General features: G+C 41.4%; 1 protein-coding gene and 1 pseudogene across 2 annotated transcripts in view; both read right to left on the bottom strand.

Annotated features, from left to right (window-relative positions):
- Window positions 1–25,828, bottom strand: part of Tpte (transmembrane phosphatase with tensin homology) — an 88,104-nt gene extending 62,276 nt beyond the window's left edge. The window contains exons 1-7 of one of the 2 annotated variants that reach the window (XM_017312675.2): window positions 25,363–25,828; window positions 24,169–24,264; window positions 11,924–11,977; window positions 6,285–6,341; window positions 5,130–5,174; window positions 3,249–3,305; window positions 2,157–2,207 (exon numbers count right to left, since the gene is read on the bottom strand). In XM_017312675.2, coding sequence (XP_017168164.1) covers window positions 2,157–2,207; window positions 3,249–3,305; window positions 5,130–5,174; window positions 6,285–6,341; window positions 11,924–11,977; window positions 24,169–24,227 — 323 coding nt within the window. In that variant the 5' untranslated portion in view covers window positions 24,228–24,264; window positions 25,363–25,828. The remainder of the gene's footprint in view (window positions 1–2,156; window positions 2,208–3,248; window positions 3,306–5,129; window positions 5,175–6,284; window positions 6,342–11,923; window positions 11,978–24,168; window positions 24,265–25,362) is intronic. The other variant, NM_199257.2, reaches the window with a different exon arrangement.
- Window positions 1,727–2,057, bottom strand: Gm46035 (annotated as a pseudogene).
- Window positions 25,829–26,259: the final 431 nt, after the last annotated feature.

Below are 26,259 nucleotides of genomic sequence, written 5' to 3'. Positions count from 1 at the left end.
TTGAAGATCTCAAATCTGTAAAAATGGAGAAGAATCCGAGAGAAGTAATGGTTACTTTAATCTCAAAGTGTAATAGTCTTTCTCCATTGTACTTCTCTTGGATTTCACCTGCAGATTGTACAGAAACCACCTTCATGTCTCAATTTATGATTATCAAGAGCCTTTATTATAGCAGTACTTCTACCAATCATGCTGTGTTTCCTGCATGAATTATAGCTAAGTACCTGCTGTTCCAACAGAGATCTCTCTGCAAAATGATAGGGGAGGTCTGGAACACTGGGTCTCTCTTTTTCTCTCCTCTCTCTCTCTCTCTCTCTCTCTCTCTCTCTCTCTCTCTCTCTCTCTCTCTCTGTGTGTGTGTGTGTATGTGTGAGTCTGTCTCTCTGTTTCTCTGTCTCCTCTTTTTGTATCTCTGTCTGTGTCTGTCTGTGTTTGTCTCTCTGTGTCCTCTTTGTCTCTGTCTCTGTGTGTATGTGCCTGTCTGTCTGTCTATCTGTTTCTGTCTGTCTCTGCTTCCTCTTTTCTCCCAATCAGATTCTCTCTTGTCCTAGCTCACACTCGTCTGGTCTCTTAAAGGAACTCTGCCTGCTTCCTAAGGGTTTGGCCACTACTTAAGGTGACAGATTGTCTGCATCCTTTCTTCCTCGGTTTGGTTCAAAATACAACTGCAAGTCCTACAATGTGACTAGTTAGAAACAGCTTAAAAGTCATGATGATGTCAAAGATATTCTTGAAGTAGTTTTGTCAAATCTCAACTTCTTCCATGGTTTTTGTGGGGATTGTGTGCTTTCATATATATGTATATGTAGATATGCATATACATGAAACATACATTTATATAAAAGTATATTTATATGAAAAATATATATGCATACATATATATGAAAACATGTTGCTAGAAGCTTATAGATCTGTGTATGAACATCCATGTATTTACATGTGTATATATGTAAGCATACATATGGGTGGCATTTTTTTTACTCTTTCACAACTGAGATTTTATTGGTTCGAGGAGCAGAGTACACAGACATTGCAATTTTAACACACATAACCAAACTCTCAAGAGTCACATATTGCATTCATGGACCCAATGAAGAGCTACGCATTGTTTCTCTTTAACTTATTCTAGTGATGTTCCAGCCTCAAACTCAGCAAGTTTCCCAAAGACCTCTCCTAACAACCAAATGCCTGGAATCCTCAGCTCCACTGACTCACAGGTCTACGCCACACATAGAACAGACTCAGGACTTCCATCTTTCACAGCACATTACCACAACGGTTAGGAAAACGGACTGCCACGACCACAGACATCATCACAGTTCTGACAGGGCAAGGGCCAAGGACTGGCTTTCTTACCAAATGGTTCTACTAGAAACACGGGACCAGATAGAACTGAAACTATTCCAGACACGAAAGCAGGACTAAGAAACCAAACTGCCATTTAGTATGCTTTGTACTCTAGGATATACAATTAGACCCCTCTACGGAATGTTATGGTGACCCTGAGACAGTCACAGCCTCTCCTGATTCAGTATCCTGATATTTTCTGGTTGTACCAAAAAATAAACAACCAACAAATGATTTAACCACTTAAAAACAAACCATTTACACACACACATACAAAAAGGATGAGGTAGGATTCCCTCACCTTGTAAAAATGTTTTTAGAGTTATTAAACAAAAACTCGAATTTACAAAATAGTTGATAAAAATATTCCTTTCGGTTGTACAAGAAGGGAGGCAGGGACCACTGACAGATGTGATGGAGGCTCAGTGGGACCCGGCTTCTTTCTATTCTTTGGAGTTTGGACTCTGGTTTTCCGGTTCCATTTTCTGCAGGCAGATGTGTGGTTTGCTGGTCAGCCACTTCAGCCTGTCTGCCCTTTGCTCCCCTTTTCCCTTTTGTCTGCACTTTTTTTGTTTGATGATTTATCCTTTCCTGTGGCCTTTTTCGGCTTCGCCTCCACCTTGGCAGGGATGGGCTTAGCTAACAGCCTTGTGGAGCAGTGCTTGGGCTCCTCCTTCGATGCTCCATCCGCTAACCTTCCTCTTGGGCATCTAGGCATGGAGTGGGAGACACGTGCGATGCTGGATTTGTCACGGGGCTGCACCACCACACAAACTGCTCGGTGTATGTTTTTAATTCAGTTCACTCACCTGCTCGAAGCTCCCCCAGGGTCGTATACTGACGAATCATTTGTATATGCTCTAAATTATTGAAAAGTACATAGTCAGTAAAAAGTGCATATGACTCTGCCTTCTACCTTCTGACTTTCAACCCTGGTGTTCCTCTCTTCCCCGTGAGATAGGATGAAGTGGCTGTAGATGGAAGGCAGTGGCTCCATCTAATCTAACAGTGGGCACACCAGCCTCGCACCGCAGGAGAACTTAGAAATCTCTCTCTCTTCAGTCTACACTGTTAGTGTCTCATTTAATAAATAAGATCATGTCCAATGTATTGGTTATTTAGGGTGAGAAATCCTGACACCTCCCCATCCAGAGCATCTCACTGAGAGTGATTTATACAGACATAGCAACTATGCACTTGGTTTTTGTCATATGTATAACTGAGGGTAGACCTTTATAGACTTCAACTTCCCTGTTTTGTTTTTAAAGTTAGGTTTATTCTTTGACTATGTCATATATGTATAGAGTGCATTCTGGTCTCTCTCATCTCTTTTCCCATTTCCATCCCTCCAAGTGCTTCTCCCCAGATAAGCCCCTTACCACTTCTGTGTCTCTTTGCTTTTGTTCTGTGACACATTGAGTTTAATCAGGGCCACCCACGTGGGCATGGGTATGGGACTAGCCAACAGGGTACTAGGTTTCTCCCCTGTGGCCACACAAACTGTGGACAATGGCCATGACTCCTTTTCTAGCAGCTATCGACAGACAACATAGGCCCTCACAGCCCTTCTTCCCCTGCACCCACCACGAATGACCGTTCTCAAGCACAGACTCATGCAGACTCAAGGCAGGCAATGACAGCGGCTGTGATGTCACCATGTCATACCCTGACGATTAGGCTGCACAGCACACATGCCCTTCGTCACATTCTCTCTATCCACTCTCCTTCAGCGTTCCTTACGCTTTAGGGGATGAGAAACGTATGTCCTGTTCAACCTTCATTTAAGGTTGACTTTTGTCTTTTATTGGTCAGTGTTTGTGTAGTGTGCATGTCATTATATAAATTTATATATGCATATACATAGTCACATATTTATGCATGTATATATATATTTAACTCACTTTGTACTGATGGGGTCCGCATAACTTGCTGATTTTATTTCATCTGGATATGACAAACTAAGGGATTATAAAAGTACAGTATCATTCACAAAACATATTTCTTACGTACTTTTTTAGGTTAAAAAATAAACTACAGCTACTCTAAACATTAGCTGGTTGATCTTTAAACACCCGTATGCAGATTGTTATTTGAATGTGGTATGGCATTCTGATTAGGAACATGCCTTTGTATGTTAATGGTATCTGGCCAGGTATCAAGCCTCATAGTCTCGGCAATAAGGAGGCAGAGGCAGGGAGACTGCCAAGAGTTCAAGGCCAGCCTACGAGGCAAGCACAGGGTACATGACTACAGAGTAAGACGTCAAAAACTAAACAAAACTGACAGAAGATTATCTTATGCCCGTGAAAACAGCAGTATGTATAGACTTAACTATTAACTCAGTGCAAATGTGTATGGGCTTTTTGCCAGCAGAGGAATCTCTAATGACTGAGAAGCACTTAAAAAACTGTTCAGTGTCCTTAGTCATCAGGGAAATGCAAATCAAAATGACATATGTAGCAGATGTGCAATTTGGTCTCCATGTGGGTCTCCTAGCGATTGGAGCAGGGGCTGTCTCTGACTCTGTTGCCTGCCTTGGGGTGCCTTTCCCCTAGCTGGGCTGCCTTGTCTGGCCTCAGTGGGAGAGGATGTGCTAAGTCCTGATGCTACTTGCCAGAGCAGAGTGGTACCCAGGGGAGGGAGGGGGCTCCCCTTGTCTAAGGGAGGAGTGGGAGGAAAGGGGTGAGATGGTGGGACTGGGAGAAGAGGAGGGAAAGGGAGCTGTGATGGGGATGTAAAATGAATGAATGAATGAATGAATGAATGAATGAAAAAGTGCCTTTTGCAGTGATATTATTTCAAATTTACTTCAGTATACATTACCTTGACCTTGCCCAAATTCTGATTCTGAATTCTCATCACATGCTCACTTTCACAGACTACTTGTGTCTTTTCTACCCATCAGAAAGGGTTTAACAGCTCACTCTAAAATGATGGTACATTTTGCTGGGGGCATCATCCCAGCCCAGTTTTTTTGTGGATTAGGGACAATTTTAGTACCTATCTTTTCAGTCAGAGCTCCACAGCCCCACCTTTGATTGTTACTGCTGCCCTTATCCCAAGTAGATTTCTCCTCATTTTGAATGCTGTCACCAAAACTAAATTGTGATATCCTAATTCCTGTCATTATCTGGAGACAGTCATTTCAAGCATAAACACTTATGAGATGAGACTGCACTAATAAACTGTCTTAATGAATGGTATCTGTATAGAGATGGACACTTTAAAATAAGTCACCCATGGGAAGAATGCTAACTCCAAATTGAGACAGAGGCATGGAGGGTGAATTCACATTCCAAGGAATGCAAATCCTGGGAAAAAAAGAGGCCCTCAAAAAGATCGAGCCTTGCCGTCCCAGTACTCGGGAGGCAGAGGCAGGCAGATTTCTAAGTTCGAGGCCAGCCTGGCCTACAAAGTGAGTTCCAGGACAGCCAGGGCTACACAGAGAAACCCTGTCTCGAAAAACCAAAAAAAAAAAAAAAAAAAAAAAAAAAGATGGAGCCTGCTTGCAGGTACCTTGTAACAGACAGACTGCTACCCCCGAGGGGCGCTCGATGCATTGCTATTGTTTAACCTACCTAGTTTGCAGTGCTTTATTACCGAAGCTACCACTACTTATTACAACTTCTAGTCTGTTCTCACACACAGGCGGTTTCTCACTATTCAACTAGATCCAAAACAAGAAGGAATATGATATACTGAAGCTGGCAGTACCGTACTTTAGAAATACTATTCTATGCTTAATATCTGTTTTTTTTAATAGACACATATACGTAACTGACCTGCTCCCGTTAGTGATTAGTGTTATCTGTTCATTTGTGTCGTAGCTAGAGAATTAAAATTGCACATAATCAAATACCATTTAAACCACAGAATTACCTCTTAGTTCATTTTCCTACGACTTATAAATTGGTTGAACAAAAAAAAAAAAAAAAAAAAAAAAAAAAAAAAAAAAAAAGAAAAGAAAGAGAGAGAGAGAGAAAGAAAGAAAGGAAGGAATTCGACATAACAGGGGAGAGAAGGAGTGGGGTGGGTTAGTTAGCACTAAGGCTGTGTGAAAATTCTTATGGAAACCCATTGCTATATCAGCTAATTTTTTTTAAAAAATGGAGGTACCCTGCATTAGTGGACAATGCTGCTTCCAGAGCACATGGGTTATGTCACGAAAATCTCAACGCTGGGTAAGAATGAAATGTTTCAGAAGGTCCCAGGGACACCCAAAGCAACGCAGGAATTTGATCTGTATAGTAAAACTCTATTGCTGAAGACACTGCACACTCTAGGTATAGAACAGGGGAAAATCAGTCTGGAACTGACCGGAAACTTCCTCCCTGCGATCATTTTTATAGTGAAAGGAGGTGTACCCAGGTCGCACGTGGGAGAAAACATGCCAGTGGTCTTAATAATTAGTGCTAGGCACTGCACACCACAATACTGACCCGCAGGCAGGATGGGCGATCAGGGCATGGGTGCTATGGGGGTAACCAATTGCTTTCTGCCTAGATCTGAGGCCAGCTCAGTAGAAGAGAATTCGTGAGGCAGATCTGGTCAAAAGCCCTCGACTATGGAGGTGCTTCCGTATGCCAGTGGGCGTGGCTTCTCCCACACTGGCTGGCTCAAGCTGAAGCAAAGCCCTGGAATGCTTTTCTTTGCCCACAGATCCTACCTCTGCTGCTGAATGAGACTCCCCTCTCCCTGGATCTTTGTGAACAGCACGCCTAGGCATTTTAACAGTTTAACTAAGGCTTTGGGCTGCTTAGACCCTAGAGTTCTCCGCAGACTGTGATCAAGTGTCTTTTGCTCAGGGCCATCACTGTGTACTTAGTCCTCAGTCAGAAACACTGCACACAGATGCTCAGTGGTTGCCCTGCGTGCTATGCATTGCAATGACTACTTTAGAAAGTTTTTCCATTCAGAGGTGGAAAAGGTCAACTTACCCAGTGCTGCCATTTAGTTTAATGGTCCTTGAAGCACTCACTGACACCTTTTTATTTCTGTGAACAAGCCAAAAATGATGTACATAAAGAACAAAGTCAGACAGTATCACAGGATTAATGATTTTCCCTATAGGGTTCAAAAATAAGTTCTATACAATAAATCGTGAGGCTCATAACAGAAGCTTAAGCTATGGCTTCAGGTTACCAGAATGGAAACGTGAGCCATTCTCAGAAATGTGTGTGTGTGTGTGTGTGTGTGTGTGTGTGAGAGAGAGAGAGAGAGAGAGAGAGAGAGAGAGAGAGAGAGAGAGGGAGAACATTCATAGTGACTTGTTACTGGCACTTTGACCAACTGGTCATTCATTACCCACAGCTTACTGCAGTAAGAGGCTTCTCTGGCTGAGACACACACTTTTACTGGAAATAGAAGAGCATAGCAATACAGGATCAGCAATAACACATATATTCTTATTAAATTAATGCAATGTCTATGGAACCTTGTATATTGTTGGCTCCTATCAAAATGATAAATAGAATGGCATGCCACATGCTCTGCCCCAAGCCACAGAAACAAACAATGGGATTGCTTGTTGTTGTGCAGCTCATGATAATAAAGTGTTATGATTGCCACGAATTGGAACTAAAACTCCATGCTGTTTCCCTTGACCCACAGCTTGTGAGAGCTGATTTTCTCCGTCCATCCTGTGGATCACTAGAAACAAAGTCAAATCATCAGGCTGGGGGCAAAGCACCATTGAGCACTGATCCACCTTACTGGCCCTATGTGCTGTTCCTTTTAGTTCTTTAAATTCTTACTTTCACGAACTAGTTACTTTTTACCTATTCTACATTATTTTCCCATTGTTTTTTCTACTGATATTTGATGTAATGGTATTAGCTACCTTTGCTTGTAACTGTGTTTTTGTATCTAGTTTGTTCATACATTATGATTGTTTTTGTTCCTTGTTTTCTCCTCTCTGGGAGGTGTTGGGACCAGATCCCAGTGCCCTGAGTATTTGAGTATGTGTTTTGTTACTAAGATATCCTCCCATCCCTGTTTTTGAGAAACCATACCTCAATCCAGCTATGATATAGTACTGACTGAATTTAGAAAATATTTCAAACCTTAAATAATAAGGTAGATAAAAGCATCCACTCCTATCTCTGCCTCAAATAGGCACAAAGAGAGAAGACCCAAAGAGCCAGGTTCCGTTTTACATCCATGGCAGCAGAAGAGAATACACAACTTCTCCTTATACTACATCAATACGTGCCCTAGGCATTGGTAACTCCCATAACTTTTCAGACTACATATTGCTGAAAGTCTAGGGAAATAAACACAGCATGCATACCCTATGTGCACAGCTGTCTACCAACACCTGCCTCAACTCCAGAGAGACCCCACTCTTCTTGTAACCTACAGAGAAAATGGGCCACATAGGCTCCAGCACAGCTACACTGTGTCAGAGCCACTAATCATTGCCAAGGAAGCTTTAAAGAAATGATACTAAGTTCGTTTGGAATTAACACTCAACACTACAAATTGATTTCCCTGGGCATCCCAAGGTAAGATTGCTTTATAAGAAAGATCTTAAGAAACACAAGACATTTCAAAACCCAGGCAACGTGGCTTTTCCAAAAACTAAACGTACTCTAGAAACAAGCTCCAAAGTTATAAAATTAGATTAAATGCCAGATAAATAATTTAAAAGAATGACTGTTTAGATTATCAATAATTTAAAAACACATAAATAAGCAGCTGATTAAATTAGGGAAGAGAACAAAAGATATGAAAAAGCAATTCAGTAAGGAGATGGATTCTGGGCAGGGGAAACAACTGGGATCGCAAAGCTCAGGAGGTGAAAGTTTAAAATAACTCAACATATAATCTCACAAAGTAAAAGAAAAGCAGGACTTGTAGACAGTATTAATATTGGCAAATTAGAACATTCAAACGGTAAAAATAAAAACAGTATTTTAAAAGGAGTTAACAGAAAATGCAAGATCTCTGGGATGCCATTAAAAGTCCAAATGAATATTGGGCATAGGTACAGATCAGAATGGAAGTTCTGGCTAATGGCACAGAAAACATATTCACTGAAGTAACAGAGAATTTCTCAAACATTAGGAAAATACAGACAGCTAAGTACATGAGACTTTTAGAACCAAAAGTAGACTTGACCAAAAAATAACCTGTCCACAACATAATATAGTTTAACTAATAAAAGCACAGACAATATAAAACACCAAATGTTGCTAAGAAGCTCAAAGTCCCTTACAAAGAAAACATGTCATTATAGCATCAGAATTCTTAGAAGAAACATTAAAAGTCAGAAAAGTATAAATTTGTGCATCTGAAATCCTTTGAAAAGATGGCAACTGTCAACCTAGATTCCTGCATCAAACAAATCATAAAGACAGAAACTACAGAAACTCATGACCACTAGGCCAGCTTTACAGAAGACATTTAAAGGAATCCCACCTACAGAAGAGAAAACAAAAACTAATAGAATCCTAAGACAAGGCAAACAGGAAATTTCACTAAAGGAGTAGACAACCAAATGGGAATTAAGAAATAATCACACACTGTAAGGCGTCAGACTTCTAAGAAAACTAATGGAAGAAATGGACATCTGTTATTTAAGGCAACAAAGAACTGACTGAAATTTCAGATAATTTTCAATAATCATATTGAATGAAATGACTTTGGATTTCTAATTCAAAAATATAGGTTTATTAGACTTTGTAAAACACTCAAAGTTTATTGTCTGCCACAAATTTATCTCAGTGCTAAGTGTGTCCTTTTATAGTGGAGTAATTAATGTTCCAATATCCTTGAAACCCTGGTTCGGTTCTCAAAACAGAGAACGAAAAAAATATAATCTCACCAACAGAACATATATATTGAAAGTAAGAGTAGAAATGAGGGCAGGAAATGGTCTTTAGCAAATAGAAACCAAAGAAAGAAGGAGAATCATTACACAAATCAGACAAAATAGATATCAGGCAAAAGTGGATCATAAGACACAGATTACTCTTTCCAGACCCCACTTCTCTACCAACCCAACTTCATATTCACTTTTTTCTTTTAAAAACAAAAACAAACAATAAAACAAAGTAACCAAACAAAATAAACAAAAAACAAAAAGCATATACATAAAAAACCAAAATTTTAGAAAGAAAAACTTGAGTACTCAAAAAGAATAAAAACTATCTCGTTAGTGTTTGTATATTACGAACCACAAACTGGGCTGTACTCCTGTATTCTCCTGGCAGGCTGAGAGAGCAAGGCTTGCAGGTTTCAGACCAGCCTGCGCTACCATAGCCTTGCCTCCCAATTTTTTAAAAATATTGTTTACATGTTTAAAATCATGTTTAATGATATGATTTAAAATATACTTGGTAAATTATAACATATGATTAATTTCAAAACAAATTTAAAGTCAGCAAAATTCCAAACCCAACTAGCTAAAAGAAATAAAGACCCAAAAAGAATCAGAGGCAAAGATGGGCATCACAAAAGATAGCAATCAAGTCTATAGGATCAATAGGGGAGAGTTTGAAAGTATATATGGCTATTGGAATTTTCCAGTCACAAGACCTTTAAAACTGAACCAAGAGGGAACATAAAATAACCAAGGCACACTTAACAAAAATGAGGTCAAAGCAGCAGTTTATCTCTCAACTAAGGAAAGGACAAGATCAAGACAGCTCTTTCCTGAATTCTGTCAGACATAATGGAACTTCAGTGGGTCACTGTGGCATCTCCACACATGCGTATGCCCTGCCTTAACCATGGCTGCCCTTGTACCCTTTCCTACCCTGTGTTCAGCCCCTTCCCATTCCCTGGTGTCCCTGTGAGCTTTCAGATCATCTTTTCGTTTGTTTGTTTTGTTTTGTTGTTTTTTAATGCTAGCTTCCACATGTTAGAGAAACCATGTGGTACCTGTCTTTTTGTACCTGGTTTATTTCACTTAAAATGATGTTAACCAGTTCACCCATGCTCCTGGATGTGTGTGGATGTGTGTGTGAGTATGTGTGCATGCATATGCATGTGTGTGCTTGTTTTGTCTCTGTGTATGTGGGCAAAACAGGTGCAGGAACTCTGTTCAGTCTGATGATGGTTACAGATGTAGAGCACCAGCCTTGCCGGGTGGCAGCTGCCTGGCAGGTGGAGGAACACTTGCAGGACTGGTTTTCATGGTCTCCTCTGTCCCAGGGCCACCACTATCTCCTCCTGGCTCCACATGGGATTCTCTCATTCACTGGCCAACTCTATCAGAGTCTCATACACGGTAACATATTAGAGGAAGTTTTCCATGCAGAGCCCTATCGTGAGAGAACACTGGAAACAGGACCAAGGAAATTCTATGCCCACTTAGATGTCCCTGCCACAAACATGCCATATCTCAATTGGTATGTGCATGAATGAATACATGTGCACATGTATGTACACATGTACAGTTATTCATTTACACCTTATAATTCATCAGTGAGTCCACCTAAGGCCCTGTTTTGAACTCAGTTGAAAACAGTGCCTAAGTGATAGAAAGATATGTCATAAGACACAGGGTTACATCCTGTATCCATGTTTTTATAAAAGTTCAAATTAGTTATAACTAATCTGCTGTTTATAAATGTATTGGTTCTTCTTTTTTTAATTAGGTATTTCCTTCATTTACATTTCTAGTGCTATCCCAAAAGTCCCTCGTACCCTCCCCCCCCCACTCACCTACCCACCCACTCCCACTTCTTGGCCCTGGCGTTCCCCTGTACTGAGGCATATAAAGTTTGCACAACCAATGGGCCTCTCTTTCCACTGTATTGGTTCTTAAAATCAGTATAAATCAGTTATTTGAAAGTTAATGTCCTATTTCCTGCAAATGATGTTTTTTTTAATGTAATAATATTTGAGTCCTATTAAAATAGAGTGATTCAGGATGGAAAACAATTATTTACTACTGAACCAGACACACTAGGGAACAGCCCTTTATGGTGCGGTTTTAGTTAGTTAGCATCCCTCTAGCACCATCTAACATCTTGTTCCTTAGTCCTCCCATCTCCCTTTACTCTTACCCACTGCCCCACCCCTCCAGTAAGGGATAACAGCCACAGGCCAGATCTTGGGTTCAGTCCAACTTGATGTTTTGAGTTTGAAGCCACCCCTACTTGTCCTAGTGGCAGAGCTTTGGAAGGTGAGGCACATTTCAGATCCCATTATGCCCCTCCCTCTTCTGCTGGGGGCTCTTCTACCTTTCTCTCCTACCCCTCCCATGTCCCAAGCAGTGTTTTCTTCTTTCTGCACTTTTCTGAGACAGGGCCAGATGCAGGAATACTGATAGCATCCTAAGAATTCTGACCTCTATTTATTAAGAGCTACAAATTATCATAAATTTCCCCCTGGTGATGAGCTTTTTTAAAAAATTTGCTCCAAGAAAGAGAGAAAGAGAGAGAGGGAGGGAGGGAGGGAGAGAAGAGAAGAGAAGAGAAGAGAAGAGAAGAGAAGAGAAGAGAAGAGAAGAGAAGAGAAGAGAAGAAAAGAAAGTTACATACTGGTGCTTTTTGTCTCTAAAAAAACCAATTAGTGCTATTTATGTTCCCAAAATGCATTATAACTCAGACCGGTCTCGCCAACTCACGCATCATCCGTTTTTCTGGAGGGCTGAGAATACATCTTGTAAATATTTGCAGGCCTGCCAAGAAGTAGAGAACACAGGAGGAAGTCAAGTTAAATATTTTACAAGGCAATCACATTTCCTTCCTTTAGGATTTCAAGGGACAAGAGGTAAGAGTCACAAGGAATTAGAAAAGAACTGAAGGAAGAGACTCAGAATTCAAAATCGAGAGCCCTGTAGCGGCAACCTCTGTGTGTTGCACACATGTGCAGATCACTGAAGAGAGGATGGGGAATCTAAAGATTACAATCATGGTGTCCCGTTTGGTTCCCTGTTTGTATGTCATCCAAAAACTCTAGATCAGCTTAGTAAAGGCAAGATAGACTCGTGAGTGTGGCAGTAAGGAGGTGTACCCACAAAACGCTGATGGAGGAAAACAGAAAAAGAAAATAACAGAACAGCAAACATCATACTATCAAGGGAAGTTCCTAGTCACCTTTTCCAGAAAAAAAAAAAAAAGACAGGTTAAAGATATTCCAAATTGTGTTTAAAAGCTTTTGTCTGGGCAGGAGATGTAGCTCAATGGTACAATACACAATCAAAATGTCCCACTGTCAAAAGCTGGTTTGGGGGTGGTTTGATCTCTATAAAAATAGTTTCCCCTCTGGAGATTTTGACACCCATAAGACACATCTTTCAATGGTCAAATTAATAAGCTCATGCCTGATTGTTCATCATTTCACACATACAACTGGGTTTTAGACATCTTGCCTTCTAGTACTTATTATGCCACAACATAAGCGTGGTGGCACATACCTGTATGCCTAGCTCTTGGGGGACTGAGTCAGGAAAACCTTGAGTTAAAAGCCAGTCTGGCTAGTTGTGGAATCTCTGTCACACACACACACACACACACACAATTCTGCAACAACGTAAACTGATATATATTAAAATTTAAAATATCAAATGATCTTTATGATAACCTGAGAAACCATGCATTCTTTTATATGGGGGGGGGAAGGGAGTCCAACACGAGGCACTCTCCACCGCATACTCCAGAAACAGACTAGAAATACACATTTTAAGAAATAACAGTAAAGGTGATTATGATAGTGCACACCCGATCCCAAGACTGATCCTAGAACTTGTGATGTAGGGGTAGGAAGATGCAGAGATCAGACTCATATGTGGCTACTGATCAACATGGAGCTGAGCCTAAACTACAGGAGACCCTGTCTCAGGAAACAAAAACAGAAAAGAAAAAAAAAAAAAAGAAGAAAAGAAACAAATAATAGAAATGAACAGATCGACTCGAGACTCGAGCCCCGGGCTACCTTGCCAGCAGAGTCTTGCCCAACACCCGCAAGGGTCCACACGGGACTCCCCACGGGACCCTAAGACCTCTGGTGAGTGGAACACAGCGCCTGTCCCAATCCAATCGCGTGGAACTTGAGACTGCGGTACATAGGGAAGCAGGCTACCCGGGCCTGATCTGGGGCACAAGTCCCTTCCGCTCGACTCGAGCCCCGGGCTTCCTTGCCAGCAGAGTCTTGCCCAACACCCGCAAGGGCCCACACGGGACTCCCCACGGGATCCTAAGACCTCTGGTGAGTGGAACACAGCACCTGCCCCAATCCAATCGCGCGGAACTTGAGACTGCGGTACATAGGGAAGCAGGCTACCCGGGCCTGATCTGGGGCACAAGTCCCTTCCGCTCGACTCGAGCCCTGGGCTACCTTGCCAGCAGAGTCTTGCCCAACACCCGCAAGGGCCCACACGGGACTCCCCACGGGACCCTAAGACCTCTGGTGAGTGGAACACAGCACCTGCCCCAATCCAATCACGGGGAACTTGAGACTGCGGTACATAGGGAAGCAGGCTACCTGGGCTTGATCTGGGGCACAAACCCCTTCCGCTCTACTCGAGCCCCGGGCTACCTTGCCAGCTGAGTCGCCTGACACCCGCAAGGGCCCACACAGGATTCCACACGTGATCCTAAAACCTCTAGTGAGTGGAACACAACTTCTGCCAGGAGTCTGGTTCGAACACCAGATATCTGGGTACCTGCCTTGCAAGAAGAGAGCTTGCCTGCAGAGAATACTCTGCCCACTGAAACTAAGGAGAGTGCTACCCTCCAGGTCTGCTCATAGAGGCTAACAGAGTCACCTGAAGAACAAGCTCTTAACAGTGACAACTAAAACAGCTAGCTTCAGAGATTACCAGATGGCGAAAGGCAAACGTAAGAATCCTACTAACAGAAATCAAGACCACTCACCATCATCAGAACGCAGCACTCCCACCCCACCTAGTCCTGGGCACCCCAACACAACAGAAAATCTAGACCCAGATTTAAAAACATTTCTCATGATGATGATAGAGGACATCAAGAAGGACTTTCATAAGTCACTTAAAGAATTACAGGAGAGCACTGCTAAAGAGTTACAGGCCCTTAAAGAAAAGCAGGAAAACACAGCCAAAGAGGTAGAAATCATTAAAGAAAAACAGGAAAACACATCCAAACAGGTGATGGAAATGAACAAAACCATACTAGAACTAAAAGGGGAAGTAGACACAATAAAGAAAACCCAAAGCGAGGCAACGCTGGAGATAGAAACCCTAGGAAAGAGATCTGGAACCATAGATGCGAGCATCAGCAACAGAATACAAGAAATGGAAGAGAGAATCTCAGGTGCAGAAGATTCCATAGAGAACATCGACACAACAGTCAAAGAAAATACAAAATGCAAAAGGATCCTAACTCAAAACATCCAGGTAATCCAGGACACAATGAGAAGACCAAACCTACGGATAATAGGAATTGATGAGAATGAAGATTTTCAACTTAAAGGGCCAGCTAATATCTTCAACAAAATAATAGAAGAAAACTTCCCAAACATAAAAAAAGAGATGCCCATGATCATACAAGAAGCCTACAGAACTCCAAATAGACTGGACCAGAAAAGAAATTCCTCCCGACACATAATGATCAGAACAACAAGTGCACTAAATAAAGATAGAATATTAAAAGCAGTAAGGGAGAAAGGTCAAGTAACATATAAAGGAAGGCCTATCAGAATTACACCAGACTTTTCACCAGAGACTATGAAAGCCAGAAGAGCCTGGACAGATGTTATACAGACACTAAGAGAACACAAATGCCAGCCCAGGCTACTATACCCGGCCAAACTCTCAATTACCATAGATGGAGAAACCAAAGTATTCCACGACAAAACCAAATTCACACAATATCTTTCCACGAATCCAGCCCTTCAAAGGATAATAACAGAAAAGAAGCAATACAAGGACGGAAATCACGCCCTAGAACAACCAAGAAAGTAATCATTCAACAAACCAAAAAGAAGACAGCCACAAGAACAGAATGCCATCTCTAACAACAAAAATAAAAGGGAGCAACAATTACTTTTCCTTAATATCTCTTAATATCAATGGACTCAATTCCCCAATAAAAAGACATAGACTAACAGACTGGCTACACAAACAGGACCCAACATTCTGCTGCTTACAGGAAACCCATCTCAGGGAAAAAGACAGACACTACCTCAGAGTGAAAGGCTGGAAAACAATTTTCCAAGCAAATGGACTGAAGAAACAAGCTGGAGTAGCCATTTTAATATCGGATAAAATCGACTTCCAACCCAAAGTTATCAAAAAAGACAAGGAGGGACACTTCATACTCATCAAAGGTAAAATCCTCCAAGAGGAACTCTCAATTCTGAATATCTACGCACCAAATGCAAGGGCAGCCACATTCATTAGAGACACTTTAGTAAAGCTCAAAGCATACATTGCACCTCACACAATAATAGTGGGAGACTTCAACACACCACTTTCTTCAAAGGACAGATCGTGGAAACAGAAACTAAACAGGGACACAGTGAAACTAACAGAAGTTATGAAACAAATGGACCTGACAGATATCTACAGAACATTTTATCCTAAAACAAAAGGATATACCTTCTTCTCAGCACCTCACGGGACCTTCTCCAAAATTGACCATATAGTTGGTCACAAAACAAGCCTCAATAGATACAAAAATATTGAAATTGTCCCATGTATCCTATCAGACCACCATGGCCTAAGACTGATCTTCAATAACAACATAAATAATGGAAAGCCAACATTCACGTGGAAACTGAATAACACTCTTCTCAATGATACCTTGGTCAAGGAAGGAATAAAGAAAGAAATTAAAGACTTTTTAGAGTTTAATGAAAATGAAGCCACAACGTACCCAAACCTATGGGACACAATGAAAGCATTTCTAAGAGGGAAACTCATAGCTCTGAGTGCCTCCAAGAAGAAACGGGAGACAGCACATACTAGCAGCTTGACAACACATCTAAAAGCCCTAGAAAAAAAGGAAGCAAATTCACCCAAGAGGAGTAGACGGCAGGAAATAATCAAACTCAGGGGTGAAATCAACCAAGTGGAAACAAGAAGAACTATTCAAAGAATTAACCAAACGAGGAGTTGGTTCTTTGAGAAAATCAACAAGATAGATAAACCCTTAGCTAGACTCACTAAAGGGCACAGGGACAAAATCCTAATTAACAAAATCAGAAATGAAAAGGGAGACATAACAACAGATCCTGAAGAAATCCAAAACACCATCAGATCCTTCTACAAAAGGCTATACTCAACAAAACTGGAAAACCTGGACGAAATGGACAAATTTCTGGACAGATACCAGGTACCAAAGTTGAATCAGGATCAAGTTGACCATCTAAACAGTCCCATATCACCTAAAGAAATAGAAGCAGTTATTAATAGTCTCCCAACCAAAAAAAGCCCAGGACCAGATGGGTTTAGTGCAGAGTTCTATCAGACCTTCAAAGAAGATCTAATTCCAATTCTGCACAAACTATTTCACAAAATAGAAGTAGAAGGTACTCTACCCAACTCATTTTATGAAGCCACTATTACTCTGATACCTAAACCACAGAAAGATCCAACAAAGATAGAGAACTTCAGACCAATTTCTCTTATGAATATCGATGCAAAAATCCTCAATAAAATTCTCGCTAACCGAATCCAAGAACACATTAAAGCAATCATTCATCCTGACCAAGTAGGTTTTATTCCAGGGATGCAGGGATGGTTTAATATACGAAAATCCATCAATGTAATCCATTATATAAACAAACTCAAAGACAAAAACCACATGATCATCTCGTTAGATGCAGAAAAAGCATTTGACAAGATCCAACACCCATTTATGATAAAAGTTTTGGAAAGATCAGGAATTCAAGGCCCATACCTAAACATGATAAAAGCAATCTACAGCAAACCAGTAGCCAACATCAAAGTAAATGGAGAGAAGCTGGAAGCAATCCCACTAAAATCAGGGACTAGACAAGGCTGCCCACTTTCTCCCTACCTTTTCAACATAGTACTTGAAGTATTAGCCAGAGCAATTCGACAACAAAAGGAGATCAAGGGGATACAAATTGGAAAAGAGGAAGTCAAAATATCACTTTTTGCAGATGATATGATAGTATATATAAGTGACCCTAAAAATTCTACCAGAGAACTCCTAAACCTGATAAACAGCTTCGGTGAAGTAGCTGGATATAAAATAAACTCAAACAAGTCAATGGCCTTTCTCTATACAAAGAATAAACAGGCTGAGAAAGAAATTAGGGAAACAACACCCTTCTCAATAGTCACAAATAATATAAAATATCTTGGCGTGACTCTAACTAAGGAAGTGAAAGATCTGTATGATAAAAACTTCAAATCTCTGAAGAAAGAAATTAAGGAAGATCTCAGAAGATGGAAAGCTCTCCCATGCTCATGGATTGGCAGGATCAACATTGTAAAAATGGCTATCTTGCCAAAAGCAATCTACAGATTCAATGCAATCCCCATCAAAATTCCAACTCAATTCTTCAACGAATTGGAAGGAGCAATTTGCAAATTTGTCTGGAATAACAAAAAACCTAGGATAGCAAAAAGTCTTCTCAAGGATAAAAGAACTTCTGGCGGAATCACCATGCCAGACCTAAAGCTTTACTACAGAGCAATTGTGATAAAAACTGCATGGTACTGGTATAGAGACAGACAAGTAGACCAATGGAATAGAATTGAAGACCCAGAAATGAACCCACACACCTATGGTCACTTGATCTTCGACAAGGGAGCTAAAACCATCCAGTGGAAGAAAGACAGCATTTTCAACAATTGGTGCTGGCACAACTGGTTGTTATCGTGTAGAAGAATGCGAATCGATCCATACTTATCTCCTTGTACTAAGGTCAAATCTAAGTGGATCAAGGAACTTCACATAAAACCAGAGACACTGAAACTTATAGAGGAGAAAGTGGGGAAAAGCCTTGAAGATATGGGCACAGGGGAAAAATTCCTGAACAGAACAGCAATGGCTTGTGCTGTAAGATCGAGAATTGACAAATGGGACCTAATGAAACTCCAAAGTTTCTGCAAGGCAAAAGACACTGTCAATAAGACAAAAAGACCACCAACAGATTGGGAAAGGATCTTTACCTATCCTAAATCAGATAGGGGACTAATATCCAACATATATAAAGAACTCAAGAAGGTGGACTTCAGAAAATCAAATAACCCCATTAAAAAATGGGGCTCAGAACTGAACAAAGAATTCTCACCTGAGGAATACCGAATGGCAGAGAAGCACTTGAAAAAATGTTCAACATCCTTAATCATCAGGGAAATGCAAATCAAAACAACCCTGAGATTCCACCTCACACCAGTCAGAATGGCTAAGATCAAAAATTCAGGTGACAGCAGATGCTGGCGTGGATGTGGAGAAAGAGGAACACTCCTCCATTGTTGGTGGGAGTGCAGGCTTGTACAACCACTCTGGAAATCAGTCTGGCGGTTCCTCAGAAAACTGGACATAGTACTACCGGAGGATCCAGCAATACCTCTCCTGGGCATATATCCAGAAGATGCCCCAACAGGTAAGAAGGACACATGCTCCACTATGTTCATAGCAGCCTTATTTATAATAGCCAGAAGCTGGAAAGAACCTAGATGCCCCTCAACAGAGTAATGGATACAGAAAATGTGGTACATCTACACAATGGAGTACTACTCAGCTATTAAAAAGAATGAATTTATGAAATTCCTAGCCAAATGGATGGACCTGGAGGGCATCATCCTGAGTGAGGTAACACATTCACAAAGAAACTCACACAATATGTATTCACTGATAAGTGGATATTAGCCCCAAACCTAGGATACCCAAGATATAAGATATAATTTGCTAAACACATGAAACTCAAGAAGAATGAAGACTGAAGTGTGGACACTATGCCCCTCCTTAGATTTGGGAACAAAACACCCATGGAAGGAGTTACAGAGACAAAGTTTGGAGCTGAGATGAAAGGATGGACCATGTAGAGACTGCCATATCCAGGGATCCACCCCATAATCAGCATCCAAACGCTGACACCATTGCATACACTAACAAGATTTTATTGAAAGGACCCAGATGTAGCTGTCTCTTGTGAGACTATGCCGGGGCCTAGCAAACACAGAAGTGGATGCTCACAGTCAGCTAATGGATGGATCATAGGGCTCCCAATGGAGGAGCTAGAGAAAGTAGCCAAGGAGCTAAAGGGATCTGCAACCCTATAGGTGGAACAACATTATGAACTAACCAGTACCCCGGAGCTCTTGACTCTAGCTGCATATATATCAAAAGATGGCCTAGTCGGCCATCACTGCAAAGAGAGGCCCATTGGACTTGCAAACTTTATATGCCCCAGTACAGGGGAACACCAGGGCCAAAAAGGGGGAGTGGGTGGGCAGGAGAGTGGGGGTGGGTGGATATGGGGGACTTTTGGTATAGCATTGGAAATGTAAATGAGTTAAATACCTAATAAAAAATGGAAAAAAAAATTAAAAAAAAAAAAAAAGAAATGAACAGATCAAGGAGAGTCTAGCAGGGACACCCCTGATACCCAGGAGAGAAGGGCTGTCAAAGACAGTCTGAGGGTAAGCAGAGACCAATATTTTCAAGTTCTCACCCTGGTTGAAGACCATTAGAGTCTTTTCTCAGACAACAGCAGGACAGCCCAGGTAGGATTAGGGTAGAGTAAAGAAGTCTACACCTCAGAGAAAGCCCAAGACCAGTCACTGGTTCTTCACTCTCTTAGCCTGACCATCTCCAAAGCACAGGGGACAACCCCTGAAGATTGTCCCCTCCAATGCTCCAATTCCCAGGAGTTCGAAGGGGATGTAGCCTGGCCCAAGCAGTTGCCAGCTTACAGTGTTTCCTACGTTGTGGAACTCTCTGCCCTCTACCTCTGCTTTATGCTAAACTAAATTAAAGAAAAGCACTTCAGTCTTTCAACAAGGGTGACTTTGTAATTCCTCACCTAAACCAAGACATTTTCATACCATGCTGCACAATAGCCACAGACTGTGAACATCCCAGGTAGGCCTTCAGTTCTTCCCCAATATAGGTCATCAGACAGAGCAGTCAACAGTTCAAAGGAATATGAACTTACAAGAAACGTAATTGGGTACTTGAGAAATATAAGTACTGAGACGAAATATAGTACTTGGAACAATATATAAAGAAATAAAGATGTTTAAGAAATATGGAAAATACACTTAAGTATGTCAAAACAGAAAGATTATGGGGCTGGCTGGCTGACTCTCTGGGTGAAGGCACATGTCACAGAAGTGTGGCAGTGTAAGTTCAATCCTTAGAATTCATAAGGTGGAAAATAAGAACTGACTGGACCAGGCTGTCTTCTGACCTTTCCACATATTCTGTGACATATGTTCATGCACTACTGCATGTGTGTGCATGCATGCACACACACTTAATTATCTTTGAAAGATGTTGGAATAAGTGCTATATGGTTGTGAATTCAACATAATACTTGAAGTTCTAGCTAGAGCAATAAGGCAACTAAAGGAGATCAAGGGATACAAATTGGAAAGGAAGAAGGCAAAGTATCGTTATTTGCAAATGATAGTATATGTAAGTGACCCAAAAATTCTGCCAGAGAACTCCTACAGCTGTTAAATACCTTCAGCCAAGTAGCTGGATACAAAATTAACCCCAAAACTCAGTAGCCATCCTTTATATAAACAATAACCAGGCTGAGAAAGATATTAGGGAAACTACACATTTTACAATAGCCATAAATACTATAAAATATCTTGGTGTAACTTAACCAAGCAAGTGAAAGAACTATATGACAAGAACTTCAAGTATCTGAAGAAAGAAACTAGAGAAGATATTAGAAGATGAAAAGATCTCACATGCTCGTTAATCAATAGGATTAACACTGAAAAAACGGCCATCTTACCAAAAGCAGCCTACAGATTCAATGCAACTCCCATCAAATTTCCAACACAATTCTTTACAGACCTTGAAAGAACAATTCCAAATTTCATATGGAAAAACAAAAAACCCCAGGATGGCTAAAACAGTCCTCTACAATAGAACTTCTGGAGGTATTACCATCCTTGATTTCAAGCTGTACTGCAGAGCCATAGTAATAAAATCCACATGGTATTGGCATAAAAACAGACAGGTTGATCAAGGGAATCAAATTGAAGACCCATATACAAACCCACACACCTACAGACATTTGATTTTTGACAAAGAAGCCAAAACCATACAATGAAAAAAAAGAAAGCATCTTCAACAAATGGTGCTGGTCTAACTGGATGTCTACATGTAAAATAATGCAAACAGACCAGTATCTCTCACCCTGCACAAAACTCAAGTCCAATTGGATCAAAGACCTTGTACTGGCTAGTTTTGTGTCAACTTGACACAGCTGGAGTTACCACAGAGAAAGGAGCTTCAGTTGAGGAAATGCCTCCATGAGATACAACTGTAAGGCATTTTCTCAATTAGTGATCAAGGGGGAAGGGCCCCTTGTGGGTGGGACCATCTCTGGGCTGGCTGTCTTGGATTCTATAAGAGAGCAGGCTGAGCAAGCCAGAGGAGGCAAGCTAGTAAGGAACATCCCTCCATGGCCTCTGCATCAGCTCCTGCTTCCTGACCTGCTTGAGTTCTAGACCTGACTTCCTTTGGTGATGAACAGCACTATGGAAGTGTAAGCTGAATAAACCCTTTCCTCCCCAGCTTGCTTCTTGGTCATGATGTTTGTGCAGGAATAGAGACCCTGACTAAGACAGACCTGAATATAAAACTGTACACACTAAATCTATTAGAAGAGAAAGTAGGGAACTGCCTTGAACATATTGATACAGGAGACAAATTCCAAAACACCAATAGCTCAGGCACTAACAATTAACAAATGGGACCTCATGAAACTAAAAAGCGTTTGCAAGGCCGAGGACACCATCTATAGGACAAAACAGCAGCCTACAGAACAGGGAAAGATCTTTACCAACCCTATATCTGACAGAGGACTAATATCCAAAATATATAAAGAACTTAAGAAATTGAACACCAACAAACCAAATAACCAAAATTTTAAAATGAGGTACAAAGCTAAACAGAGAATTCTCAACAGAGGAATCTCTAATGGCCCAGAAGCACTTAAAGAAATGTTCAATGTCCTTAGTCATTAGGAAATGCAAATCAAAAGGATTTTTGAGATTCCACCTTACAGCTGTTAGAATGGCTAAGATTAAAAAACTCAAGTGACAGCTCACGTTGGCAATGATGTTGAGCAAGGGGAAACACTCCTCCATTGCTGGTGGGAGTGCAAACTTGTACAATCACTTTGGAAATCAATTTGGCAGTTTCTCAGAAAACTGGGAATAGTTTTACCTCAAAATCCGGCTATACCACTCCTGGGCATATACTCAAAAGATGTTCCACCATCCCACAAAGACACTTGCTCAACTATGTTGATAAGCTTTCTTAGTAATAGCTAGAAACTGGAAACAACATAGATGTCCCTCAATTGAAGAATGGATAAAGAAAATATGGTACATCTACACAGTGGAATACTATTCAGCGATTAAAAACAAACACATCATGAAATTTGTAGGCAAATGGATGGAACTAAAAAAAGATCATCCTGAGTGAGGAAACCCAGACCTAGGAAGACATCCATGGTAGGTACTCATAAGTGGACATAAGTCATAAAATACAGGCTAACCATGCTACAATCCACAGACCCAAAGAAATTAAGTAATAAAGAGGGACCAAGTGAGGATTTGTGAATATCGCTCAGAAGGAGAAACAAATGGTCATAGGAGGATGGATGAGGGAAACTGGGTGGAAGAGGAGGAGAGGGGAGGAGGGGAACAGGGATGGGGATCAGGTGCAGGGAGAGGTGGGGCAGGAAAGGCTGGGAGTGAGAACAGAAATCAGTGAGGGGCATCTCTGGGACTACTGGGAGTGGGGAATGCTCCAAGGAGTCTATGGTTGGGTGACCCTAGTTGACACTTCTACCAGTGAGAGACAGAAGTGGCCACCTCCTGGAGGCAGAAAGGACTTCCAGTGCAGGGAGGGGGATGTCAACTGACCCACAAAACCTTCAACTCAAAAATTTGTCCTGCCTAAGAGAGGTGCAGGGATAAAGATGGAACAGAAATTGAGGGAATGGCCAACCAATGACTGGTCCAATTTCAGACCCACTCCATTGGAGAGAGCCAACCCCTGACACTATTAATGACACTCTGGTATGCTTGCAGACAGGAGCCCAGCATAACTGTCTCCTGAGAGGCTTCATCCAGTAGCATATGGAGACAGATGCAGAGACCCACAGCCAAACATCAGGTGGAGCTCAGGGAGTCTTGTGGGAAAGTTGGGACAGAGGAAAAAGCAAGCTGATGGGGTCAAGGACATCACAAGAAGACCTACAGAGTCAACTAACCTGGGCCCATGGGGACTCAACAAGACTGAACCACCCCCCAAAGAGCATGCGGGACTGGGCCTAAACACCTTACACATTTGTAGCAGATGTGCAGCTTGGTCTTCGTGTGGGTCCCTTAACAAATGGAGCAGGGGCTGTCTCTGTCTCTGTTGCTTGCCATTGGATCTACTTCCCCTATGTGAACTGTCTTTTGGGAGCTGAGTGGGAGAGGATGCACTTAGTCCTGCTACAACTGGATGTCCCAGGCTAGGTGGTACCTAAGGAGGCAGGGCTTCCCTTTTTCTGAGGAGAAAGGAAAGAGGGTAATGGAGAAATGGACTTATGGGATGTAAAGCAAATGAATGAATAAATCAATGAAAATAAATAAATAAATAAATTGAGGTGCACATACGTTCCTGATTCTGTTTACGCAGACTGAGACATAGTGCATTGGGTGGAGTCACTTACATGTCATACCCATAGTGTTCCATCCAGAGATACAAATGGCTCTTCTTTTCTCCATACATGGTATTGTCTTGTGATTCAACTTAACTTACAATTAATCTAAAAATTTAAAAAAAAGTAGAAATGGCACATATGAATTTTATATTCAATGTATTCAAAGTATATTTTATATTATTAAAATCAAGATAAAACTTGTATATCCAGGTCTAGTCAGTCATCAATGGGAGGAGAGGCCCTAGGTCTGGTATAGGTTCTATGCCCCAGTATAGGGGAATGCCAGGACCAGGAATGGGAGTGGGTGGGTTGGGGAGCAGAGAGAGGGGGAGGGGATAGGGGATTTTTGGAGGGGAAACTAGGAAAGAGATAACATTTGAAATGTAAATAAAGAAATATCTAAAAAAAAAAAAACCTTGTATCTCCAATTTCTAAAGTCTTGGAGTTTTAATAATTTTAATTTTCAGTATGTACAAATGTGCCATATTGGTGAAACATTAGTTCTGTTTCTGATATTTCAATTTCAGAAATACAGGAACAGATTTGTTGGATGTTCAACATTTTTATTTTAGTTTAAATACAAGACACTTCAGAGATTATCCACTTGCTACATGGGACTAGAAAGGTTAATCCAATCTTTTTTCCTTCCGTTATTTCTGATGTGGCTTTGACAAGGTGTTATTTTGTAGCCAAAGCTGGCCTGCAGCTCCAGATCTTCCTGCCTCACCCTTCTGAGTATTAGGTTTGTGGCTGAAAGCCTGGCTTCCAACCACTTTTAGATCGACATGATAAATTACAATATTTTCATCCTGAAACAGTCTAGTCAAAGAATAATCAAGGTCAAAGAGAGAGAGACATGTCCCAGAGTTCACAAGGGGATTTGTGTTATGCAAGAAAATTCCAGGTCATTAGAAAACAGATATTGCCAAGTTAGTAATAGGAGGTTATATGCCATGCAGTCAACAATTTTGAAACATAAAGATGAATAGATCAATTTAGACAGAGATGCTGGTTTTGATTTAGGGGCTGCGACAGAGCCACCTGTAACTCCTCACCCTTCCAGCAGTGACAGCTGTGTACAGGAGAGGCAAAATCTACCGCCACTCAGGCAGTGCCTAGAGTAGCGCGGTTGTGAACTAGGGCGAGCCAGGCAAAGGCAGATTTCTAGAAGGTCGGACCCCAGCAAGTCCTGCACCCCATTACCTGAAGGCACTGCTTTTTTTTTCTGGGCTGCTTGGGCTCAGAAGTCGCTAAAGCCCCAGTAAGACCCTGCAGCAGGGCCGGACAGAGGGACCCACAAGTTAGAGTCTTACAGCTTAGCTACCCCTCGACCCGAAGGGGGAGCTGAGTCCACTCCAGTTCCTGCTGCCAGTCTTTTCTCCGGCTGCCCTTCAGAATAACAGCTTTTCCTCTTTTTCATTCTCTTTTCTTTTTAATTTTCCCCCAAATTAAGCTTGGTAAGTCAACGAAATCAGTCAGTTCATAGCCAGAAACAAGGGTAGTCCCACATATGCTGATCTAAAAGTTCCCATGTCCAGGGTCGAGGCTCTGGGTGTTCCTCCAGGAAGGAAGAGGCACACCTGTGTTCTCCCCAGATGAGCACAAGGAAAACCTTGTTTAAGTGACCCTAACAACCCCCAGAAGACCCTCTCTGTTCCCCAACCCCACCCACCAGACCTTCCCCTAAAACTTTCCCTTTTAAAATTCTCCTAGTGAGAATGAGGTAATAACACAGTCCCAGAGAGCAGAATGGAATGGAATATCCTTGGTCAGACCCTCACCCCAAGGTCTTTATCTGTTGCTAAGAAACAAGGCAATGTGTAAATAGAAATCTATGCCATGGCAACCACAAACCAAAGATTCTGGCTGTCTTGAGATTGCTGTGAACTGGGAGATAAAATGTTTGATTCTGTACGGCAGGAAATTAGAAACAGATGATCTTAAATTTTTTTTTTTTACTTTATTTTACACTCCATATTTTGTCCTCCCCCTCCCTCTCCTACTACTCCACTTCCCATACCTCCTCCTCACACCCCTGTCTCCATGTGGATGTCCCTACTCCCCACCCCACCTAACCTCTAAAACTCCCTGGGGCCTCTA

This window comes from Mus musculus, chromosome 8, assembly GCF_000001635.26.
Source record: "Mus musculus strain C57BL/6J chromosome 8, GRCm38.p6 C57BL/6J".
In the NCBI taxonomy this organism is placed as follows: Eukaryota; Metazoa; Chordata; class Mammalia; order Rodentia; family Muridae; genus Mus; species Mus musculus.
The sequence above is the reverse complement of the archived record's forward strand: the minus strand, read 5'-3'. Positions and strand labels throughout refer to the sequence as shown.